The 26,732-nt window shown below is 43.6% G+C and overlaps 1 protein-coding gene across 3 annotated transcripts in view; it reads left to right on the top strand.

The window, feature by feature from the left end:
* Positions 1-26,732, top strand: part of LOC138642788 (ras-related protein Rab-10-like) — an 81,432-nt gene that overhangs the window by 19,562 nt on the left and 35,138 nt on the right. For all 3 annotated transcript variants that reach the window (XM_069731264.1, XM_069731266.1, XM_069731263.1), the window contains exon 2: positions 13,456-13,516. In XM_069731264.1, coding sequence (XP_069587365.1) covers positions 13,456-13,516 — 61 coding nt within the window. The remainder of the gene's footprint in view (positions 1-13,455; positions 13,517-26,732) is intronic.

Below are 26,732 nucleotides of genomic sequence, written 5' to 3'. Positions count from 1 at the left end.
CCACAAAAGGCTCGCCAGAACCTCGAGACAAACTGGGAACCTCTGTCAGAAACAATATTCTCAGGAATGCCATGCAAACGAACCACATGCTGGAAGAACAAAGGCACCAAATCAGAGGAGGAAGGCAATTTAACCAAGGGCACCAGATGGACCATTTTAGAAAAGCGATCACAGACCACCCAAATGACCGACATCTTTTGAGAAACGGGAAGGTCAGAAATGAAATCCATCGAAATATGTGTCCAAGGCCTCTTCGGGACCGGCAAGGGCAAAAGCAACCCACTGGCACGTGAACAGCAGGGCTTAGCCCTAGCACAAATCCCACAGGACTGCACAAAAGCACGCACATCCCGTGACAGAGATGGCCACCAGAAGGATCTAGCCACTAACTCTCTGGTACCAAAGATTCCTGGATGACCAGCCAGCACCGAACAATGAAGTTCAGAGATAACTTTACTAGTCCACCTATCAGGGACGAACAGTTTCTCGGCCGGACAACGATCAGGTTTATTAGCCTGAAATTTCTGCAACACTCTCCGCAAATCAGGAGAGATGGCAGACACAATGACTCCTTCCTTGAGGATACTCGCCGGCTCAGATAACCCCGGAGAGTCGGGCACAAAACTCCTAGACAGAGCATCCGCCTTCACATTTTTAGAGCCCGGAAGGTACGAAATCACAAAATCAAAACGAGCAAAAAATAACGACCAACGGGCCTGTCTAGGATTCAAGCGCTTGTTAGACTCGAGATAAGTAAGATTCTTATGATCAGTCAATACCACCACGCGATGCTTAGCTCCCTCAAGCCAATGACGCCACTCCCCGAATGCCCACTTCATGGCCAGCAACTCTCGGTTGCCCACATCATAATTACGCTCAGCAGCAGAAAATTTCCTGGAAAAGAAAGCACATGGTTTCAACACTGAGCAACCAGAACCTCTCTGTGACAAAACCGCCCCTGCTCCAATCTCAGAAGCATCAACCTCGACCTGGAACGGAAGAGAAACATCTGGTTGACACAACACAGGGGCACAGCAAAAACAACGCTTCAACTCCTGAAAAGCTTCCACGGCAGCAGAAGACCAATTAACCAAATCAGCACCCTTCTTGGTCAAATCGGTCAATGGTCTGGCAATGCTAGAAAAATTACAGATGAAGCGACGATAAAAATTAGCAAAGCCCAGGAATTTCTGCAGACTTTTCAGAGATGTCGGCTGAGTCCAATCCTGGATGGCCTGGACCTTAACCGGATCCATCTCGATAGTAGAAGGGGAAAAGATGAACCCCAAAAATGAAACTTTCTGCACACCGGAGAGACACTTTGATCCCTTCACGAACAAGGAATTAGCACGCAGTACCTGGAAAACCATTCTGACTTGCTTCACATGAGACTCCCAATCATCAGAGAAGATCAAAATGTCATCCAAGTAAACAATCAGGAATTTATCCAGATACTCACGGAAAATGTCATGCATAAAAGACTGAAAAACAGATGGAGCATTGGCAAGTCCGAACGGCATCACCAGATACTCAAAATGACCCTCGGGCGTATTAAATGCCGTTTTCCATTCATCTCCCTGCCTGATTCTCACCAGATTATACGCACCACGAAGATCAATCTTAGTAAACCAACTAGCCCCCTTAATCCGAGCAAACAAGTCAGATATCAATGGCAAGGGATACTGAAACTTAACAGTGATCTTATTAAGAAGGCGGTAATCAATACACGGTCTTAGCGAACCATCCTTTTTGGCTACAAAAAAGAACCCTGCTCCCAATGGTGATGACGATGGGCGAATATGTCCCTTCTCCAGGGATTCTTTCACATAACTGCGCATAGCGGTGTGTTCAGGCACGGACAAATTAAATAAACGACCCTTAGGGAATTTACTACCAGGAATCAAATTGATAGCACAATCACAATTCCTATGCGGAGGTAGGGCATCAGACTTGGGCTCTTCAAATACATCCTGAAAGTCAGACAAGAACTCTGGGATGTCAGAAGGAATCGATGACGAAATAGACAAAAATGGAACATCACCATGTACTCCCTGACAACCCCAGCTGGTTACCGACATAGAGTTCCAATCTAATACTTGATTATGGGTTTGTAGCCATGGCAACCCCAACACGACCACATCATGCAGATTATGCAGTACCAGAAAGCGAATAACTTCCTGATGTGCAGGAGCCATGCACATGGTCAGCTGGGCCCAGTACTGAGGCTTATTCTTGGCCAAAGGTGTAGCATCAATTCCTCTCAACGGAATAGGACACCGCAAAGGCTCCAAGAAAAATCCACAACGTTTAGCATAATCCAAATCCATCAGATTCAGGGCAGCGCCTGAATCCACAAACGCCATGACAGAATACGATGACAAAGAGCATATCAAGGTAATGGACAGAAGGAATTTGGACTGTACAGTACCAATGACGGCAGAGCTATCGAACCGCCTAGTGCGCTTAGGACAATTAGAAATAGCATGAGTGGAATCACCACAGTAGAAACACAGCCTGTTCAGACGTCTGTGTTCTTGCCATTCAACTTTAGTCATAGTCCTGTTGCACTGCATAGGCTCAGGTTTACTCTCAGACAATACCGCCAGATGGTGCACAGATTTACGCTCGCGCAAGCGACGACCGATCTGAATGGCCAAGGACATAGACTCATTCAAACCAGCAGGCATAGGAAATCCCACCATGACATCCTTAAGAGCTTCAGAGAGACCCTTTCTGAACCAAGCCGCCAGTGCAGATTCATTCCACAGAGTGAGTACTGACCACTTCCTAAATTTCTGACAATATACTTCTACATCATCCTGACCCTGGCATAAAGCCAGCAAATTTTTCTCAGCCTGATCCACTGAATTAGGCTCATCGTAAAGCAATCCAAGCGCCTGGAAAAACGCATCAACATTACTCAATGCAGGGTCTCCTGGCGCAAGAGAAAACGCCCAGTCCTGTGGGTTGCCGCGCAAAAAAGAAATAATAATCAAAACCTGTTGAATAGGATTACCAGAAGAATGAGGTTTCAAGGCCAGAAATAGCTTACAATTATTTTTGAAGCTCAGGAACTTAGTTCTGTCACCAAAAAACAAATCAGGAATAGGAATTCTTGGTTCTAGCATAGATTTCTGATCAATTGTATCTTGAATCTTTTGTACATTTATAACGAGATTATCCATTGAGGAGCACAGAGCCTGAATATCCATGTCCACAGCTGTGTCCTGAAGCACTCTAATGTCTAGGGGAAAAAAAAAAAAAAACTGAAGACAGAGCTGAGGAAAAAAAAAAAAATGATGTCAGGACTTCTTTTTTCCCTCTATTGAGAATCATTGGTTTTGGCTCCTTGTACTGTTATGCTGTGCTATCAGGCAACACAGTGTGCAGTAATCAGCGCACATACAGTGATATGGCAATAACCCAAAAACAATAGAACAAGCTCTGAGACGTGGAATCTCTGCAGACTGCAATACCTGAACCTATCCTCACACAACTAAAAGCAGCAGTGGATTGCGCCTAACACTACCTATGCAACTCGGCACTGCCTGAGGAGCTGACTAGCCTGAAGATAGAAATACAAGCCTGACTTGCCTCAGAGAAATACCCCAAAGGAATAGGCAGCCCCCCACATATAATGACTGTTAGCAAGATGAAAAGACAAAACGTAGGAATGAAATAGATTCAGCAAAGTGAGGCCCGATATTCTAGACAGAGCGAGGATAGCAAAGAGAACTATGCAGTCTACAAAAAACCCTAAAGCAGAACCACGCAAAGGGGGGCAAAAAGACCCACCGTGCCGAACTAACGGCACGGCGGTGCACCCTTTGCGTCTCAGAGCTTCCAGCAAAAGAGAATAGCACAGCTGGACAGAAAAAACGGAAACAAAAACAAAGTAACACTTATCTAGCAGAGCAGCAGGCCACAGGAAAGATGCAGTAGCTCAGATCCAACACTGGAACATTGACAAGGAGCAAGGAAGACAGACTCAGGTGGAGTTAAATAGCAAGGCAGCCAACGAGCTCACCAAAACACCTGAGGGAGGAAGCCCAGAGGCTGCAATACCACTTGTGACCACAGGAGTGAATTCAGCCACAGAATTCACAACACACGAGCATATCATTAACAAAACTGAAAATAAAGATTAAACAACCACAAGTCCAATTTCATCAACCAAGGTATCATTGTAATCAATATAACGGCGCCGACCTGACACTGTCTGCAGGTTACTGTGCACAATCCTGCTGACAGGTTCCCTTTAAAGGCGCATGATGGCTAATTACATCAGTAAACATATGTAAAAGGTTGTGAAGGGGCTAATGGTTGTCTTTGCAATTCCTGACTAATGTCGTCCTAGATGGGTTTAATGGGAGACAAGTCTGTTGACTTGAAAAGCGGCTCATGGAACACTTTGGAGAAATGGCTGTATCACTGGTTTAATTGTCAAATCAATTTAATGCCGAGCTGTTAGTGTACCTTGGGGTACGAACCATACATGCAGCTATAGGTGTTCCGTTGACCAAACATCACCACTCAAAAGGCTATCTTTTTTTTCTTTTAGTCTATTTACTTCTCTATGCTTTTACATCCACAGGGGTGATTCTCAGTCCAGCTTTTCTTTATCTCTTCATGATGATATAAAGTCAGAGTGATAAGTATGTTATGAATCCTGTCATGTCATGTAAACTTCATGAACTTCAATACAACCCCTATTAGTTCTTATATGAGCATTATGTGCTCAGTTGGCAATGATCTGTACTTTGTACAATTATCTGTTTTTATTTCATGTCTGTATTTTTCTGATATGTTATTTTCTGTTATTTTCATATTTTTGTTTTGTCTGGGATACAGATCGAAACATTACTTTTAGAACTGTAAGGCTCTTTCCATCACTTTGAGAGTACTGGATACCATCTTTCTATACTCTTCAGTGATGTGTCAAGCTTTTGACTTGAACATAATGATTGGCAGAAATTGATCTAGAGACTATGTAGGCAAAGCCATAACGAGGACCTCATTAGTGAATGGTCCTGGGTGGGGTGGCATAATGTACGGTAGAAGAACTTCTCTCCTTCATTCCAAGTACACTAACAGCCAAGGGCAGACATACTGCCAAGACAGCCGATGCAGCTGCACCAGGTCCCGGAGGTGGAGGGGGGACCCTGCATGGCGGCTAATAATGAGGGCAATCTGGCCTGTTTTTCGGAGCCCGAGGCCCTGGGGTGTCCTTGGCCAGATTGCCGTCATGTGCAGGAAAAATGGCAGCGGAGCGGAGCTGCAGGGATCCGTCCTCTGCTTCCTGCCCAGCACTTTCTGTCTGACACAGGCGCGCGCTGCTTGATGTCAGTATGCATGACCACATCCCCATCCTGGTATGAATGACCGCCCCATCCCTATTCTGGTATGTATGGCCCCATCAGAAAAACATTATAAAAAAAGCATAAACCATTCTATGCACTTCCATGGGCGTGATGAGCAGTGAATAATCATTCTCTTTAATAGCGGGCACTCGTGATCGCCCGGCAACTGCAGGAAGTCGTTGGCTGCAGCTAACAGCGTATTCACTATAAAAGAGAAATGAATATTCACAGATCTCCACTCCCATGGGCGTGGAGAGCAGTGAATATTAATTTCTATTTAATAGTGGGCACTTTTATGTCTTTCATTCTTTATTACGTTTTTTTCAAAAGCTACCAAAAGAGTATGACGACATATTCAATATGACGACCTATTGTTTTCAAATTCTGTGTTTTACCTGTGGGTTCAAATTGCTCACTATACCTATGGATAGAATCCTTGAGGGGTGTAGTCTCCAATGGGGTCAGTTGTGGGGGTTTCTGCAGTTTTGGCACCTTAGAGGCTCTGTAAATTTAGCATGTCTCCTGCAATCTATTTCAGCCAATTTGTGTTCCAAAAATCAAATATTGCTCCTTTCGCTCCGAGCTCTGCCGTTTGTCAAACAGAACTTTTTGACTGGCTGAGGGGTATCGCTGCGCTGGTAAGAAAATGAGTAACAAACTGTGGGGTCCACTTTTTGGTTTTAGCTCTTGCAAAAATGAAAAATTGAAGCTGAAGCAATATTTTAGGGTAAAATGTATTTGTTTCTCTCATTCTATATTGCATTAATTGCTGTGAAGCACCTGAACAGTTAAAAGTAATTGAGGGGTTCGGTTTTTAAAATGCTATCACTTTTGGGGAGATTCCAATATACAGGCCCCTCAAAGTCCATTGAAATCTGAATAGGTCCCTAAAGAAACAGGTATTGTAAATTTGTTGAAAAAATTTGAATTTGCTGCTAAACTTTTAACCCTTCAAACAAAATAAAATCACGTTTTGAAAAATGATGCAGATGTAAAGCAGGCATATGGGAAATGTTATTTATTAATTATTTTGTACAGTATGACTAACTGGTTTAACCCCTTCACATCACAGCTAATTTCCAATTTCGCGTTTCCATTTTCTTCTCAGAACCATAACTTTTATTGTTCTGTCCACATTGACATGTGAGGCCTTGCTTTTTGTTGGAGGAGTTGTCCTTTTGAATGTCACCATTAATTTTACCATATGGTATAATTCCAACTGCGGTTAAATTGTGAAAAAACACAATTCTCACGCCCCCTGAGGAAGCAACACATGCGAAATGCACTTTGGGGACACAGGCTGGTGTGCTGCCTTGGTTGCAACAATGGATACTTACATTTTATCATACTAAAATTGGTCTTCTGTTATCACTTCATTGTCTATCGATACTGCCTGCTGCGACATGGCACTAAAGGAGATTATTTGATATGGGATATCTATCCCTTTTAGTATTGCAATTGTCTGAAGTGCTTCATATTGTTCCTTCCCCTTCTTTTTCTATACATGTTTGCAGCAAGATACATAACAGATATATTGCCATTGCCGCTATAGGCATATACTACAATTCTAATTTAATTTACTTATGTCTCCTGACACTATGCATGCAAATATGGGGGTTTAACAATTATCTGTGCCATCTGGCTGTATATGATCTTTTGCTTTACTCGTGTTGCTATTTGATTCAGGCATGCACACGCTATTTATGAATGTATTTTAGGCATTATTTTGATTTCTTTTTATGGAATTGTGGCAACTAAAAAAAACCTTAATTTTGGTGTTCTTTAATTTTTTCTGTTTACGGTGTGTACCAATTGTGTTAATTGTTTTTACGGTATATTTTGATAGGTTGGACTTTTCTGAACACTGCGATACTGCATTTTAAACATTTTTTAATATCTTTATTTTCAATGTGGTAAATCGGGGGGTGATTTGAACCTATATGGGGTGGTTAATATTTTTTAAAACGTTTTAAACTTTTTACTGTTATCCTCCTTAAGGGACTTGAAAATGTGATTGTCTGATCGCTTGTGCTATATACCGCTATGCGACAGCATTGACAGGCATGGGGGTCATCAACTCATCCCCGGATGTCCTGACCAACCATCGGCGACCTGCAATCACATAACGGGCACACCAATGGGTGGAGATAATGACATACATGAACGTCAGCATGTGTTAAATGCCGCTGTCAGAGATTGACAGCGGAATTTAACAAGTTAACAATCGCAGGAAGAGCGCTGCTCCACCTATCATTGTTGGGAGCACGTCCTGGCTGTTTTGCTTTTTTTCACAATTTTCCCCAAAATTGCAATATGTTCTCAAATAAACGCAAGTCATATCGACCAAATTTTATCACTATCATGAAGTACAATATATCATGAGATAACAGTCTCAGAATCAGTGGGATCCTTTGAAGCGTTCCGGAGTTATTACGGTATAAAGTGACTGGTCAGATTTCTAAAATTTGGCCCGGTCATTAATGTCAAAATTAGTTTAGTCACTCCTCAGCCTAGGATTGAGGATTTGGCCTATTCTCTATATAGGCTTATTTCAACCGCTTCTATCTTTATTCTTTACCTATATCTTCTCTATCTCTGTCCTTTCTTCCTTGTCCATCCACCCAGACTAAGTTGAAATTGGTAATAGCAGACATGGCATGAATGGTTGCTTCTCTAAATGTTAGAGGGTTTAACCCTGCTGTTCTGTTCGGTCTGGGGAGACCTATTTTGAACTTTGGTATTTTTTGGGGTGTTCAAGATGCGGTTCTGAAACTTGTGGTTGATTGACTTAAATGAGGATGGGTCGGTCGGCCACGGGTTTCAGAGCCGCATCTTGAATATTTTAAAGAATATTGAAGTTCAAAGTCGGTCATTTTTGACCAACAGAACAGCAGGGTTAATGTCCCGCAAAAAAGTTCTCAAATTCTAGACGGGATGCATAAAATAGGAGTGCAAATTCTTTTCTTACAGGAGACCCATTTTAACAGTAATCACTTCCAGGAAATTAAGATCTTGTACTATAACAACCTGGTATCATAGTTCGAATCTGATTTTTAAATGTAAAGGGGTCAGCATTGCTATTCACAAAAATGTCCCCTTTACCCTACTACTGGCTTGAAACTGATAACAGACATTTTTTGTTATTGAAGATCTTTTTTTTTTTTTTTTTTTTTTAAGTCAGATCTACACACTAGCTAACTTTTATCTTCCAAACAAAGAGATGGTGAGGATCGGGCTGAGATATCTGCGGCGACTGGAGGGTTTTATGGAAGGCCTTTTGATTTTGGGAGAAGACCTCAACCTGATGATGGATAAGATGTGGGACGCTTCAGTGGGTAAGTCTACGATTCCCCCTACACAATTATCATCCTGGAAAACAATCTCTTCAAACTGCAGGCAGTGGATGTGTTGCGTGTCTTACATCCTAAAGATAGAAATTACATCCACTACTCATATAGTAGAATCGACTACATTTTGGTTAGTCATCATTTGCTTAGCTGGAGTCCCACCGCTTCTGTGGGCACTATGACCTGAACAGACCATGCTCCCATCTTCTTTACTTTACAGCCACCCACCTCTGGACCACGCCCATGGCATTGGCGTTTAAACCCAAACCTTCTTGAAGACATTAACACCAAAAATGCTGTAGAACAAGCTATATCTGAGTGTCTGCATCATCACGGAACGGATGATACCCCCCTCTCCATCCAATGACAAGCTCTAAAATTTGTAAGGGTGTCCTAATCAAAGAAAACACTAGACTTAAGAAAGCAAAAACCCATGATATAGAAAATCTTTTGAAGCAAATACATTCCCTTGAACAATCCCATAAAAAAAATCCATCTGCTGATATCTTGATTAACTTTAACAAGCAAAAGGATGACCTGGAGGGACTTCTAGACCAACACTACTCAAAACATAATGAAAGGTTACAACTGTTCTTTTATGAATTTGCAGACAAATGTGGTGGCCCTCTAGTTAGAAGCAGCCATCCTAAAGCCCCAACCACATTTATCCAAGTGATACAGGATGCTACAAGATTCATAATCAATGAATCCAAACAAATTGCTGAGGCATTCAATGGATATTTTAGCTCCCTGTCCAATATTGAGGGCCAATATGTAGATATCTCACCGACCCAACTTCATTTGAAAATTAATCAGTACATGAAGGACACTGCTCTGCCTTCAATACCGGATGACATAAAGGCATCCCTAGAGCAATCGTCTGAAGAAGAGGAGGTACTTCAGGTCATCAAAAGCTTCCCATCTAATAAATGCCCAGGTCCAGATGATTACACTGCCAAATTTTGTAAAACATTTGCTACGCAATTAACACCATTATTAACCAAAGTATTTAATTCAGTTTTAACTTCAAACCCTTTTCCCAGACAAACTCTGGAAGCCCATATTTCGGTGATACCAAAACCTGGGAAAGACCAAACATTATGCTCTAGTTACAGACCAATATCCTTAATGAACATTGATGTTAAACTTTTCTCAAAAATCATAACGACCAGATTAGCCCCCCTGATGCATCATATCGTGCACAACAATCAAGTAGGATTTGTGCCCCAGAGGGAGGCAAGAGACAACACGATTAAAACGCTGCTTATGTCCTATACGAAATTGAAAAAAGATCCCAGCATGCATTCTATCGGTTGCTGCTGAAAAAGCATTTGATCGGGTTAGCTGGCCATATCTACATAGTGCCCTTAAACAAATCAATTTAGGTCCCAACATTCTCAACAAAATCATGGCTTTATATCAAGACTAGTGACTGATGAGCGATTGTACTCGTTGCTGGGGTTTTCCGGAGCACGCTCTGGTGATCTCTGAGTATTTGTTGGTGTTCGGAGATTTAGTTTTCATCGCCGCAGCTGAATGATTTACAGCTACTACCCAGCCTGAGTACATGTGGGGGGTTGCTTGGTTGCTAGGGAATCCCCACATGTAATCAAGCTGGCTAGTAGCTGTAAATCATTCAGCTGCGGCGATTAAAGCAAGCAGTCATAAATACTCGGAGACCACCTGAGCGTGCTTGGGAAAACCCAAGCAACGAGTACACTCGCTCATCACTAATCAAGACACCTCTGCCAAGGTCCGTTGCAGTGGCACCTATTCAGAATCTTTTGGAGTGTTGAATGGAACAATACAGGGGTGTCCACTCTCCCCATTATTGTACATTATTGTGATGGAACATCTGGCAATGGCTCTCAGGAAAAACTCCAACATTCAAGGAATCCCAGTCGGGCACGAATCTCATAAATTGGCGCTATACGCAGATGACATCCTATTCTACATCACTAGTCCTAAAACCTCTCTGCCCTCTATTCTGAAAGAATTTGAGACATATAGTTGACTGAGTAATTTTAAGGTAAATCTTTCTAAGTCAGAGATTTTGAATGTCAATATCCCACAGGAGGAGGCACAATTGTTAAAGGGGTCCTTTCCTTTCCATTGGTGTAATGGTTCTATGAAATATCTTGGGGTCCAATTGCCCTCAGACTTGTCTCAGCTCTTCCATCTGAATCATGAGTCTTTGCTCAGTCGTGTCAAAGCTGAGCAAAAGGCTTATGACAAAACACGATTATCTTGGTTTGGTAGAATTAACATATTAAAGATTGAAAAATATTTAGAATTGAGAGTCCTCAGTGGCTGATACCTTGTAACGGCTAACTGAAAAGATGGTAACAAATTGAAAGCTTTCAAGACTACCCAGGTCTCTTCATTAGGCATAGACTAATACAAATTCTGAAGAATCACATATTTATGCACAATACAGCCCAGAAATAATGCCATAGATAAGACAGGTGACCTGAATCAGAACTACCATTATGTGAGAGTGATAAACTGTTGTCCATAAATATTGGAACAGTTCAAAGATAGGGAGTGTTAATGTTTTATTGTCCTCTGATTGGGGTCTGGTTCTGTGTTGTGATGCCCCCACACCGTCTGAGGAGCAAATTCCTTAATTGATATAAAAAGACATAAATCCATGGAACACATTCATTCCTGCACTGAGTGTGTCGTCATCAGTTTATATTCCCAAACTCTTCTGTCTCTCTGAGATTTGAAATTACCCTTTTAATACAAGTAATCTCATGTCCATGGTGCTATGATCAGGGAGGCAAAAATGTTTTGCCACAGGTACATCTATTCTTTTTTCTCTTGTGTGGCGATGAGAGTTCATCCTTATTCTCAGTTTTAGCCCTGTCTCCCCTACATACAGACCCCCAGTTGGACATTTAGTACACATAATTAGGTACACCACATTAGATGTGATGCAGCTGAGGGTACCTGGGATCTTGTAGTCCTGATGTGAATTGGGGTTCTTTATCATGTCCGTAGTCATTATAAATGGACAGGTTTTACATTTTTTCTTGTTGCAAGGAAAGGTGGTAGGGGGTCCGGAAAAATGGATTGTAAGCGGGCATCTTTTTGTAGTAAAAGTTATAATTTCCGTGCAGCTCCCCTTAGCACCTCCAGATTTGGATTGTATGTGACTACTAGGGGCACCCGGTTATTTTCTTCAATTAAATTATTAAAGATGGACATTCTTCCGAAAATGCTTTATGTATTTCAGTTGCACTCCCCTGTTCCTTTTTTAAGTAACTAAATACAGTCTGTAACAATTTCATTTGGAGATCAAAAAGATCGAGACTAGCCATTACATTTTTTGGCTAGATCTAAATCTCAAAGGGGGGCTGGCCTCCGGAATTTTTATGATGCCACGGTCTTTTAAATCTATCAAAAGAGGATTGCTGAGACACTGTTTATCCGCTACTAGAACAGTCATTCCCAGACACTGGCATTCTAGAATCACTCCATCTATCCAAGAATGGTCTCTTGAAATGGATGTTTTGTGTAGAATGGAAAGACTCTCTGCTCATAATAAAATTAGCTCAGACAACTTTTTCCGTACTTGGCAAGGATGGATTTTATTCAGAGATTACCCAGCGTACTCCTCAATCCTTCTGTCGTGATGAAGACACCATATTTTGTACTTGTACATACCTGAATCTGGGTGGATTCCTAAACCTTGCTCATCTCTTCCTCTCCTTTTAGGATCTCGTCTTGACTTTTCTTTTCTTTTACAATTTTCTACTAAAAGTTCTTTTCTTTCCTTCGTCAGGCTTGACAATGCCCAACTTGATTGCAAGTTAATATGTTAATATGACATACTTTTCTTAAAAAAGGGGTCTTCTAATATGTACCGTAATTTGATGTTAACATATTATCTTGATATTTTTTAAAAACTTTAGACAGTATCACTATAGTCTGTACCAGTAATGAAAACTACCTCTTTGGTTGTATTTAGAAATGTTTTAACTATATGCTGTTCTCAATTAATAAACTAGTTTATGAAAAAAAAATTGGTTTGGTCACTAAGGGGTTAATAAATCACAAGTTTGTTTTGAACCAACAAATTGGACTCCTATGTGTGCACCGGCCTCTACCTGAGAGCTGATCCCTTACAGCAGGTACTTCTGAGTGTGGCGCTCATACTTACCACTGAATAACTCAAGGTGTTTTAAAAAATGTGTTTCCTTTTATACCAGCCTTTGCACATCAGTAACATGTCTATCCATCCTGTGATTTCTATAATTCCACGACTTTTCCTTTATTGTTGAGGAGTGTGTATCACTGGCTGCAACAGTGACATCAGTGATTGCCTGCAGCTGTGATAAATCAATGTGTTATTACTGGAGGCTAGGATCGTGATCTGTTATTTTCTAGCTTTTTGAACTTTTGGTAAAATTGGGGCTCAGCAGCTCCTTTTTAGAAAGGTTCTCCAGGACTTTTTTTTTTAAATATACAAGAAATAAAGAAATATATTACTTACCTGTTAAATCCCTCGCTTCTCTAGTGCTGCCTTTTATCAGTCACCTGACCAATGATCCCACTGATTGGCTGCAGCGTCAGGTGACTGATGGACAAGGTATGATCACTTGTGCTTAGAAGATATGAGTTCATCCTGATTAATAAAAGAATATAGGTTTTGGAAGTGATAATAAGTTTTTTGGTGCCTTTTGTTCATCCTGCTAAATACAGTAACTGCAGAGAATTCTTACCATGGTTTCTCATATTTTCAGGCATTGATTTTAAGACCAAGACGGTTTTTATTGACGAGAGTCCATTAAAGCTTCAGATCTGGTAAGAATGTGCAGCATATTAACACGTACAGCACTGGTACCAGCAATTGCTTTTAGCTCAGTATCTAATATCACAATTACCTCTGGTTCTGATGAGAGGCTATGCTATTTTTAATTGGTTGGTAAATGGCTACAATGTGTCCATTATTTTTGTTTTTTCAATGTAACCTAATTGTGTAATAAAAAGTACCTATGAACAAGACTTGATGGACGTGATGATGGATACACCCAACATTTGCATCTCTTCTTGCTGTTGACACAGCTTCCATCCCTGCACCGCCCTCGGATAATGTCCATGAACTGCATTACAACTACGTGATCTGGATTTCAACTGTTTTTCTATTTGTATAGCATGAATGACCTGATATATCTGTGAGCTAAACAGCCCGGATTGTTGGCTGATATGGCAGTTCTCTGCAAAGTCGGTAGCTGACATCTCATTGGTACCTTCTTCCTGTGGATCGGTGCTAAGCTAAGCCCACAAGTTGTGACGTGCAATATCATGTATGCCAGCCATGGGCCATAAGATTAAATGACGAGTATGCCCCTTTAACAGTGCAGCAGCTGCTCTAAATAGTAATGGACATATTGAACATGTCCTGTGGTTTATTGTACTTGGAGAAGCTCTGAGTCAGACCCGGCGGCTCTGAGTCAGACCCGGCGGCTCTGAGTCAGACCCGGCGGCTCTGAGTCAGACCCGGCGGCTCTGAGTCAGACCCGGCGGCGCGGCTCTGAGTCAGACCCGGCGGCGCGGCTCTGAGTCAGACCCGGCGGCGCGGCTCTGAGTCAGACCCGGCGGCGCGGCTCTGAGTCAGACCCGGCGGCGCGGCTCTGAGTCAGACCCGGCGGCGCGGCTCTGAGTCAGACCCGGCGGCTCTGAGTCAGACTAATCTGTATAACCCTACCACTGATTAGCAGCTTGCTGATAACGCACAGTGTACACAGGGGTGTCAGCGGGGTTATACAGAGCTCAGCTCAGTATTTTTGACCTCACTCTGCTCTTTTGTGTCTTCAAGTTTCTTGGTGGTGTGTGAACAGGTTCCTACAGACTTGTTCAATGTGCAAGTAACCCATGTGTTTCTGGTTCTATAATTGTTCTCTTGTTTCTACAAGATTGGGGAGTCCACCACTCCTTATGGGTCATTTGCATCAAAGCTGTTCCATACAGCATGTCCACATGGATATTCCCTCTCTGAACCCTGCTTTTACAGGTACTATACAGATGATCAGGTATTTAAATATATCAGATAGGGATTATATACATTAGTAAGGACTGCTCTATATGGGTATACCTTGGCGATTGGTGGAGCAGCTTAGTATTGTTGTGAATTCCGCTTTTGGGCTCCCTCCCGTGGTTGTAAGTGGCACTTTTGTGAGTTCTGCTCTTGGGCTCCCTCTTGTGGTTTCTAGTGGTATGGCTGCTCCTTGGAGTTAGCTGTCATCAGCTGCCTCCACTTATTGTCCGCTATTTAAGTCTGGCTCTTCATTCAGCCTGTGCCACTTGTCAATGTTCCTAGCTGGATTCTCATCTCTGCTTGGATTCTCCTGGTTTCCTGACCAGTTCTGCAAAGATAAGTTCTGGCTTTGCTCATTTCAGTCCACATGTTGTGGACTTATTGTTCTGTGCATTCTATATTTGTCCAGTTGTCAGTATGGATTTTTTCTGTTAGCTGGAAGCTCTGGGAAGCAGATTTACCCTCCACACCTTTAGTCAGGTGTGGAGATTTTGTAAACTCTGTGTGGATTGTTTTGTAGTTTTTATACTGACCGCACAGTATCCTTTCCTGTCCTGTCTATCAAGCTAGACTGGCCTCCTATGCTAAAATCTGATTTCATTTCTGCGTATGTTATTTCCCCCTCCTCTCACCGTCAATATTTGTGGGGGGCTATCTTTCCTTTGGGGATTTTCTCTGAGGCAAGATAAGTTTCCTGTTTCCATCTTTAGGGGAAGTTAGATCTTAGGCTGTGTTGAGGGGTCTAGGGAGCGTCAGGTACCCCCCACGGCTATTTTTAGTTGCGCTGCTAGGTTCAGGGTTTGCGGTCAGTACAGATACCACCTCCTTCAGAGCTTGTCTCATGTTGTTCCTAAACCACCAGATCATAACAGTACAAGTGGCCAAAAATGAATTAAATGCATCTCAAAAGAAGGAAAAGAAAGTTCTGAACCATTTTTTTTTTCTGTGCTTTGGTTTGTCTTTTTTTTTTCCTCTTGATATCTGGGTGGTTCAGGATATATGTTTTGGCATGGATGTTCAGGGTTTGTTTTCTCGTGTGGATCAACTTGCTGCAAGAGTACAGAATATCCAGGACTATGTTGTCCAGACTCCGGCTTTAGAGCCCAGAATTCCTACTCCTGATTTGTTTTTTGGGGACAGATCCAAGTTTTTGAACTTTAAAAATAACTGCAAATTGTTTTTTGCTTTGAAACCCCGTTCTTCTGGTGATCCCATTCAGCAGGTGAAAATCATCATATCCTTGCTGCGTGGTGATCCTCAAGACTGGGCTTTTTCTCTTGAAACAGGGGATCCGGCAATATTGAATGTAGATGCATTTTTTCAAGCGCTCGGATTATTGTATGACGAACCTAATTCTGTGGATCATGCAGAAAAGACCCTGTTGGCCTTGTGTCAAGGTCAGGAAGCGGCAGAATTATACTGCCAGAAATTTAGAAAATGGTTTGTGCTCACTAAATGGAATGAAGAGGCTCTGGCTGCTATTTTCAGAAAAGGTCTTTCTGAAACCCTTAAAGATGTTATGGTGGGCTTTCCTACGCCTGCCGGTTTGAGCGAATCTATGTCTCTAGCCATTCAGATTGATCGGCGTCTGCGCGAGCGCAAAGCTGTGCACCATATGGCAGTATCCTCTGAGCATAGTCCTGAACCTATGCAATGTGATAGGATTTTGACTAGAATAGAACGGCAGGAATTCAGACGTCAGAATAGGCTGTGCTTTTACTGTGGTGATTCGGCTCATGTTATCTCTGATTGCCCTAAGCGTACTAAGAGAGTCGCTAGGTCTGTTACCATTAGTACAATACAGCCTAAATTTCTCTTATCTGTGACCCTGATTTGCTCATTGTCGTCCTTTTCTGTCATGGCATTTGTGGATTCAGGCGCTGCCCTGAACTTAATGGACTTAGAATTCGTCAGGCGCTGTGGTTTTTCCTTGCAGCCTTTGCAGAGCCCTATTCCTTTGAGGGACATTGATGCTACACCCTTGGCCAAGGATAAACCTCAGTACTGGACACAGATGACTATGTACATGGCTCCTGCACATCAGGAAGATTTCCGTTTTCTGGTGTTGCATAACCTGCATGATGTTGTTGTGCTGGGATTTCCATGGTTACAGGAACATAATCCGGTGCTGGATTGGAAAACTATGTTGGTGACTAGTTGGGGTTGTCGAGGAGTACATAGTGACGTTCCTTTGATGTCAATTTCCTCTTCCCCCTCTTCTGAGGTCCCTGAGTTTTTGTCGGATTTCCAGGATGTATTTGATGAGCCCAAGTCCAGTTCCCTTCCTCCACATAGGGACTGTGATTGTGCTATTAACTTGATTCCTGGTTGTAAGTTCCCTAAGGGCCGACTTTTCAATCTGTCTGTGCCAGAGCATGCCGCCATGCGGAGCTATGTTAAGGAATCTTTGGAGAAAGGGCATATTCGTCCGTCTTCGTCACCATTGGGAGCGGTTTTTTTTTTTTGTTGCTAAGAAGGATGGCTCCTTGAGACCCTGTATTGATTATCGCCTTCTTAATAAGATCACGGTTAAGTTCCAATACCCCTTGCCTCTGCTTACTGATGTTTGCTCAGATTAAGGGGGCTAGTTGGTTTACTAAGATTGACCTCCGAGGGGCATATAATCTTGTTCGTATTAAACAGGGTGACGAATGGAAAACTGCATTTAATACGCCCGAAGGCCATTTTGAATACCTTGTGATGCCATTTGGGCTCTCTAATGCTCCATCTGTGTTCCAGTCTTTCATGCATGATATTTTCCGCAATTATGTTGATAAATTCATGGTCGTATATTTGGATGATATTTTGATTTTTTCCAATGATTGGGAGTCTCATGTGAAGCAGGTCAGGATGGTGTTCCAGATCCTTCGTGATAATGTTTTGTTTGTGAAGGGGTCTAAGTGCCTATTTGGAGTTCAGAAGGTCTCTTTTTTGGGTTTTATTTTTTCTCCGTCTATAGAAATGGATCCTGTTAAGGTCCAGGCTATTCATGACTGGATCCAGCCCACATCTGTGAAGGGACTTCAAAAATGTTTGGGCTTTTCTAATTTCTATCACCGTTTCATTGCCAACTTTTCCAGTGTGGTTAAGCCTCTTACTGATTTGACGAAGAAAGGCGCTGATGTGACTAATTGGTCCTCTGAGGCTGTTGAGGCCTTTCAGGAGCTTAAACGCCGATTTTACTTCTGCCCCTGTATTGCGTCAACCGGATGTTTCTCTTCCTTTTCAGGTTGAGGTCGACGCTTCTGAGATTGGGGCAGGGGCCGTTTTGTCTCAGAGGGAGTCTGATGGTTCTTTGATGAAACCGTGTGCTTTTTTTTTCCAGAAAGTTTTCGCCTGCGGAACGCATTATAATGTCGGCAATCGGGAGTTGTTGGCTATGAAGTGGGCGTTTGAGGAGTGGCGACATTGGCTTGAGGGAGCTAAACACCGTGTTGTGGTCCTGACCGATCATAAGAATCTGATTTACCTCGAGTCGGCCAAGCGGCTGAATCCTAGACAGGCTCGATGGTCCCTGTTTTTCTCCCGTTTTGATTTTGTGGTCTCGTATCTTCTGGGATCTAAGATGTTAAGGCTGATGCCCTCTCTAGGAGTTTTTCGCCTGATTCTCCTGGAGTCCTGGAGCCGGTTGGCATTCTTAAGGAGGGGGTGATTCTTTCTGCTATCTCCCCTGATTTGCGGCGGGTGCTTCAGGAATTTCAGACTGATAGGCCTGACCGCTGTCCAGTGGGGAAGCTGTTTGTTCCTGATAGATGGACAAGTAAGGTAATTTCTGAGGTTCATTGTTCAGTGTTGGCTGGTCATCCTGGGATTTTTGGTACCAGAGATTTGGTTGCTAGGTCCTTTTGGTGGCCTTGTCTCGCGATGTGCGTGCTTTTGTGCAGTCCTGTGGGACTTGCGCCCGGGCCAAGCCTTGCTGTTCCCACGCTAGTGGGTTGCTTTTGCCTTTGCCGGTCCCTGACAGGCCCTGGACGCATATTTCCATGGATTTTATTTCGGATCTTCCTGTTTCCCAGAAGATGTCTGTTATCTGGGTTGTTTGTGACCGGTTCTCTAAAATGGTCCATCTGGTACCTTTGCCTAAGTTGCCTTCCTCTTCAGATCTGGTTCCATTATTTTTTCAGCATGTGGTTCGTTTGCATGGCATTCCGGAGAATATTGTGTCTGACAGAGGTTCTCAGTTTGTCTCTAGATTTTGGCGGGCCTTTTGTGCTAGGATGGGCATTGATTTGTCTTTTTCTTCGGCGTTTCATCCTCAGACTAATGGCCAAACTGAGCAAACTAATCAGACCTTGGAGACCTATTTGAGATGCTTTGTGTCTGCTGATCAGGATGATTGGGTGTCTTTCTTGCCGTTGGCCGAGTTTGCCCTTAATAATCGGGCTAGTTCGGCTACTTTGGTTTCACCTTTCTTTTGTAATTTTGGTTTTCATCCTCGTTTTTCTTCTGGGCAGGTTGAGCCTTCTGATTGTCCTGGTGTTAATTCTGTGGTGGACAGGCTGCAGCAGATTTGGACTCATGTGGTGGACAATTTGACGTTGTCTCAGGAAAGGGCTCAACGTTTTGCTAACCGCTGTCGGCGTGTTGGTCCCCGGCTTCGTGTGGGGGATTTGGTTTGGTTGTCTTCTCATCATGTTCCTTTGAAGGTATCTTCTCCTAAGTTTAAGCCTCGGTTTATTGGTCCTTATAAAATTTCTGAAATTATTAATCCGGTGTCTTTTCGTTTGGCTTTTCCTGCCTCTTTTGCTATTCATGATGTTTTCCATAGATCTTTGTTGCGGAGATATGTGGTGCCCGTTGTTCCCTCGGTTGACCATCCTGCCCCGGTGTTGGTTGAGGGAGAGTTGGAATATGAGGTTGAGAAGATTTTGGATTCTCGTTTTTCGAGGCGCATGCTTCAGTATCTTGTCAAGTGGAAGGGTTATGGCCAGGAGGATAATTCTTGGGTTGTTGCCTCCGATGTTCATGCTACCAATTTGGTTCGTGCTTTTCACTTGGCTCGTCCTGATCGGCCTGGGGGCTCTGGTGAGTGTTCAGTGACCCCTCCTCAAGGGGGGGGTACTGTTGTGAATTCCGCTCTTGGGCTCCCTCCGGTGGTTGTTAGTGGCACTTTTGTGAGTTCTGCTCTTGGGCTCCCTCTTGTGGTTTCTAGTGGTATGGCTGCTCCTTGGAGTTAGCTGTCATCAGCTGCCTCCACTTATTGTCCGCTGTTTAGGTCTGGCTCTTTATTCAGCCTGTGCCACTTGTCAATGTTCCTAGCTGGATTCTCATCTCTGCTTGGATTCTCCTGGTTTCCTGACCAGTTCTGCAAAGATAAGTTCTGGCTTTGCTCATTTCAGTCCACATGTTGTGGACTTATTGTTCTGTGCATTCTATATTTGTCCAGTTGTCAGTATGGATTTTTTCTGTTAGCTGGAAGCTCTGGGAAGCAGATTTACCCTCCACACCTTTAGTCAGGTGTGGAGATTTTGTAAACTCTGTGTGGATTGTTTTGTAGTTTTTATACTGACCGCACAGTATCCTTTCCTGTCCTGTCTATCAAGCTAGACTGGCCTCCTATGCTAAAATCTGATTTCATTTCTGCGTATGTTATTTTCCCCTCCTCTCACCGTCAATATTTGTGGGGGGCTATCTTTCCTTTGGGGATTTTCTCTGAGGCAAGATAAGTTTCCTGTTTCCATCTTTAGGGGAAGTTAGATCTTAGGCTGTGTCGAGGGGTCTAGGGAGCGTCAGGTACCCCCCACGGCTATTTTTAGTTGCGCTGCTAGGTTCAGGGTTTGCGGTCAGTACAGATACCACCTCCTTCAGAGCTTGTCTCATGTTGTTCCTAAACCACCAGATCACAACAAGTATACATTTTTTTGCAAAAAAAGTATCAACTAAATACCGTTTTTTCCATCTTTTGACTAGCACTTGCTTATTACTGTGATTTTTTTTACAATGGAGTATTTTTGACCTCACTGTGCTCTTTTGTGTCTTTAGGTCATTTGTAGAACGGAGGGCACGTGCAGGGCAATAGACAGACATGAGAGATATAAGGCGGTGCAGAACTGTGGAGAGCTTTGTGGGTGAGAGAGATGAGTTTATACTGGACCCTGTTGCGAATGGGTAGCCAGTGTAATGACTGGCACAAGATGGAGGCATCGGTGAAGCGGCTGGACAGAAATATTACCCTGGCTGTCTCATTCAAGATGGATTGTAGAGGAGAAAGTTTGGTAAGAGTGAGAACGATCAGAAAAGAGTTGCAGTAGTCCAGACGAGAATAAATGAGAGCGACAGTAAGAGTCTTAGCGGTTTCAAAGGTGAGAAAAGGTCGGATTCTGGAGATGTTTTTAAGATGCAGGTGACAGGAGCGAGTGAGTAATCGGATATAGGGAGTAAAGGAAAGTTCGGTGTCGAATTTGACCCCAAGACAGCAGGCATGCTGCTTGGGAGTTATGGTTGAACCCTCCAGGGTAATTTTGATGTTGGGTAGAGTGAAGTTAGTAGAGGGGAGAAACACAAGAACATAGTAACATAGTAACATAGTTAGTAAGGCCGAAAAAAGACATTTGTCCATCCAGTTCAGCCTATATTCCATTATAATAAATACCCAGATCTACGTCCTTCTACAGAACCTAATAATTGTATGATACAATATTGTTCTGCTCCAGGAAGACATCCAGGCCTCTCTTGAACCCCTCGACTGAGTTCGCCATCACCACCTCCTCAGGCAAGCAATTCCAGATTCTCACTGCCCTAACAGTAAAGAATCCTCTTCTATGTTGGTGGAAAAACCTTCTCTCCTCCAGACGCAAAGAATGCCCCCTTGTGCCCGTCACCTTCCTTGGTATAAACAGATCCTCAGCGAGATATTTGTATTGTCCCCTTATATACTTATACATGGTTATTAGATCGCCCCTCAGTCGTCTTTTTTCTAGACTAAATAATCCTAATTTCGCTAATCTATCTGGGTATTGTAGTTCTCCCATCCCCTTTATTAATTTTGTTGCCCTCCTTTGTACTCTCTCTAGTTCCATTATATCCTTCCTGAGCACCGGTGCCCAAAGAAGTTCAGTTTTGGAGAGATTTAGTTTCAGATAGAGGGAGGACATGATGTTAGAGACAGCAGACAGACAATCCTTGGTATTTTGAATTAGGGTAGGGGTGATGTCAGGGAAAGAAGTGTATAATTGGGTGTCGTCAGCATAAAGATGGTACTGGAACCCAAATCTGCTGATTTGTCCAATAGGGGCAGTGTATAGAGAGAAAAGGATGGGGCCTAGGACTGAGCCCTGCGGAACCCCGATAGTAAGGGGACGAGGAGAGGAAGAGGAGTCGGCAAAAGATACAGTGAAGGAGCAGTCAGAGAGGTAGGAGGAGAACCAGTTGAGGGCTGTGTCCTTGAGGCCTATGGAGCGGAGCACAGTGAGAAGGAGCTGGTGATCCACAGTGTCAAATGCGGCAGATAGATCCAGGAGAATCAGCAGAGAACAATGACCTTTGGATTTAGCTGTTATTAGATCACTAAAGACTTTAGTGAGGGCAGTTTTAGTGGAGTGTAAAGAGAGTTATCCGAGAGATAGCGGATTAGACGGGAGTGGACCAAGCGTTCCAGGAGTTTAGCAATGAAGGAAAGGTTAGAGACGGGTCTGTAGTTAGCAGTGCAGTTCTGGTCCAGGGATGGCTTTTTAAGTAAATGGGTAATGATGGCATGTTTAAATGAGGAGGGAAAGATACCTGAAGAAAGAGAGAGGTTAAATATTTTAGTTAGGTGAGTGGTGACCACTAGTGAGAGAGACTACAGGAGAGGTGAAGGAATGGGGTCACTGTTGCAGGTTGTAGGCTGAGCAGAAGCGAGGAGCTTGGAAACTTCTTCTTCTGAAACAGGCTCAAAGATGTCTAGTGAGCTTGAGGTGCGGCAGGGAAGGGGATCCAGGCACTGAGGAGATTGGGCTGAGATATCCTGATGGATGTGGTTGATTTTTTTCTTGGAAATAAATGGCCAGATCCTCACCACTGAGATTGGTGATGGGGGCCTGTACTTTAGGCTTCAGGAGGGAGTTTAAGGTTTAAAAAAGTCGTTTTGGGTTGTTGGATAGTGAGGTGATGAGGGTGGTGAAGTAGGATTGTTTGGCCAGAGAAAGGGCAGAGTTATAGGTTTTGAGCATGAACTTATAGTGGATGAAGTCTTCTGCTAAAAGAGATTTTCTCCACTGCCGCTCTGCACACCTTGAGCAACGCTGAAGAAAGCGTGTTTGCATAGTGTGCCAGGGCTACCGTTGTCTGTGTCGAGTCTTTCTGCATGTAGAAGGTGCTGCTTCATCTAGGGCATTCTTCAGTGTAATATTGAAGTGTGACAATGCTAAGTCTGGACAGGAGAGGGAGGAGATGGGGGCTAAAGATGTGTTGAGGTTGTCCATAAGCTGCTGGGTATTAATGGTACGTGTATTCCAATAAGTGTGGTAAGTGGGGGTGTCCTGGGCAAGGAGACAATTCTTGACAGAGAAGGAAAAAAGGTTGTGGTCCGAGAGTGGGAGAGGGGAGTTAGTATAGTCGTGCAGCGATCCGGGATGGGAGAAAACCAGGTCCAGAGTATTTCGTCCTCATGAGTAGGAGAATTAGTAAACTGTGAGATGCCTAATGAAGAAGTTAGAGAAAGAAGATGAGAGGCAGATTGGGAGAGGGGATCATTGATGGGGATATTAAAGTCTCCCATGATGAGGGTGGGGATGTCACAGGATGGAAAGTGAGTAAGCCAGGTGGCAAAGTGGTCTAGAAACAGGTGGGAGGAGCCTGGAGGGCGATAAACAACTACCACTTACAAGGAGAAGGGCTTAAAGAGTGACAACGTGGACTTTAAAGGAAGGAAATGTAAGTGAGGGAACGGGGGGGATGACCTGGAAAGCATATTGTGATGAAAGGAGCAAACCAACACCTCCACCCTGTCTGTTCTCAGGTCTGGTGGTATGTGAAAATTTCAGCCCACCAAACGAGAGAGCAGCAGCGGCGGTGGTGTCTGAGTGCTGGATCCAGGTTTCTGTAATAGCCAGAATTTTAAGGGAATTAGAGAGGAAAAGATCGTGAATGTAGGTTAGTTTGTTACACACAGACCGTGCATTCCAGAGAGCACAGTGGAAAGCGATAGGAGAAGGCTTGCACTGAATTTTAATAAGATTAACAGGGTTTGTATATGCAGTTGGAGGGGAGTAATGTATGCTGGTGGAGGGAGGCCCAGGGTTGGGGGAGATGTTGCCTGCAACTAGTAAAAGGAGAAAAAAACAGAAAGAGCAGGTGGTGGGATGATTTGTATGAATGTTTTGAGTGCTCCATGGGGGTAGTGGCTGGTTTGGAGTGGGAAAGAAATGTCAGTAGAGCCTCAGAGTTATACATGGGAGAGGGGGAGAAGGGAGGGGTGAATATGGAGAGAGTACACAGAATGTGTTGAAGGGCGGGCGAGTTGTGAGAAAGAAGAAGTAAAAACAAATAAGAAACAGATTGATATGATCAATGCACAATGTAGTATGACTGACCAAGAAGCATGATTGTATGAAAAACTTATGCACCTTACCTGTCTCCTGCCCTGTCCAACTGCCATTGTCTAACTGCCAAGCACTTGATCCTGTTGCACTTAATATCTGTTGCACACGCGACCCCGCGCATGTGCTATCCCAGCCAGACTAAATATATATGAAATACCCACTGCCAAACCGGTCATGCTGAAGGATGTTGCAGGCAGCTGATCGCTCTCCGCAGCATCTCCAGACTCTGTCACGTCTGTCACATGTGCTCAGTGTGAACCTGCTTTTATCTGTGAAGAGCACAGGGCGCCAGTGGCGAATTTGCCAATAATGGTGTTCTGTGGCAAACGGCAAGCGTCCTGCACGGTGTTAGTCTTTGAGCACAACCCCCATCTGTGGACGTTGGGCACTCAGACCATCCTCATGGAGTCGGTTTCTAACCGTTTGTGCAGACACATGCACATTTGTGGCCTGCTGGAGGTAATTTTGCAGGGTTCTAGCAGTGCTCCTCCTGTTCCTCCTTGCACAAAGGCTGAGGTAGCAGTCCTGCTCCTGGGTTGGTGCCCTTCTACGGCCCCCTACACATTTCCTGGTGAACTGGCCTGTCTCTTGGTAGCGCCTCCAGCCTCTGGACACTACGCTGACACACACAGCAAACCTTCTTGCCACATCTCACATTGATGTGCCATCCTGGATGAGCTGCACTACCTGACCACTTGTGTGGTTTGTAGAGTCCGTCTCATGCTACCACGAATGTGAAAGCACAACCAACATTCAAAAGTGACCAAAACATCAGCCAGAACTGTTGTGAATTCTGTGGCTGAATTCACTCCTGTGGTCACAAGTGGTACTGCAGCTTCTGAGCTTCCTCCCTCAGGTGTTCTGGTGAGCTCGTTGGCTGCTTTGTTATTTAACTCCACCTGATTCTGTCTTCCTTGCTCCTTGTCTATGTTCCAGTGTTGGATCTGAGCTTCTGGATCTTTCCTGTGGCCTGCTGCTCTGCTTAGATAAGTGCTTCTTTGCTTTTGTTGCTATTTTTTCTGTCCAGCTTGTCTATTCGTTTTGCTGGAAGCTCTGAGACGCAAAGGGTGTACCGCCGTGCCGTTAGTTCGGCACGGTGGGTCTTTTTGCCCCCTTTGTGTGGTTTTTTGCTTTAGGGTTTTTTGTAGACTGCAAAGTTCTCTTTGCTATCCTCGCTCTATCTAGAATATCGGGCCTCACTTTGCTGAATCTATTTCATCCCTACGTTTTGTCTTTTCATCTTGCTAACAGTCATTATATGTGGGGGCTGCCTTTTCCTTTGGGGTATTTCTCTGAGGCAAGCCAGGCTTGTATTTCTATCTTCAGGCTAGTCAGTTCCTCAGGCTGTGCCGAGTTGCATAGGTAGTGTCAGGCGCAATCCACAGCTGCCTTTAGTTGTGTTTAGGATAGGTTCAGGTATTGCGGTCTACAGAGATTCCACGTCTCAGAGCTCGTTCTTTTGTTTTTGGGTTATTGTCAGATCACTGTATGTGCTCTGATTGCTGGCACACTGTGTCACTGGATTGCCTACATAACAGTACAAGGAGCCAAACTAATGATTCTCAATAGAGGGAAAAAAGAAGTTCTGACATCATTTTTTTTTTCTCAGCTCTGTGTTCAGTCTTTTTTTTCCCCTAGACATTTGGGTGTTTCAGGACACAGGTGTGGACATGGATATTCAGGGTCTGTGCTCTTCAATGGATAATCTTGTTACAAATGTACAAAGGATTCAAGATACTATTGATCAGAAATCTATGTTAGAACCAAGAATTCCTATTCCTGATTTGTTTTTTGGTGATAGAACTAAGTTTCTTAATTTCAAAAATAATTGTAAGCTATTTCTGGCCTTGAAACCTCATTCTTCTGGTAATCCTGTTCAACAGGTTTTGATTATTATTTCTTTTTTGCGCGGCGACCCTCAGGACTGGGCATTTTCTCTTGCGCCAGGAGACCCTGCATTGAGTAATGGCAATGCGTTTTTCCTGGCGCTCGGATTACTTTACGATGAGCCTAATTCAGTGGATCAGGCTGAGAAAAATTTGCTGGCTTTGTGCCAGGGTCAGGATGATATAGAAGTATATTGTCAGAAATTTAGGAAGTGGTCAGTACTCACTCTGTGGAATTAATCTGCGCTGGCAGCTTTGTTCAGAAAGGGTCTCTCTGAGGCTCTTAAGGATGTCATGGTGGGTTTTCCTATGCCTGCTGGTTTGAATGAGTCTATGTCTTTGGCCATTCAGATCGGTCGACGCTTGCGCGAGCGTAAATCTGTGCACCATTTGGCGGTATTGTCTGAGATTAAACCTGAGCCTATGCAGTGCGATAGGACTATGACCAGAATTGAACGGCAAGAACACAGACGTCTGAATGGTCTGTGTTTCTACTGTGGTGATTCCACTCATGCTATTTCTGATTGTCCTAAGCGCACTAAGCGGTTCGATAGGTCTGCCGTCATTGGTACTGT

The sequence above is a fragment of the Ranitomeya imitator genome, chromosome 6 (genome assembly GCF_032444005.1).
Source record: "Ranitomeya imitator isolate aRanImi1 chromosome 6, aRanImi1.pri, whole genome shotgun sequence".
NCBI lineage: Eukaryota > Metazoa > Chordata > Amphibia > Anura > Dendrobatidae > Ranitomeya > Ranitomeya imitator.
The sequence above is the reverse complement of the archived record's forward strand: the minus strand, read 5'-3'. Positions and strand labels throughout refer to the sequence as shown.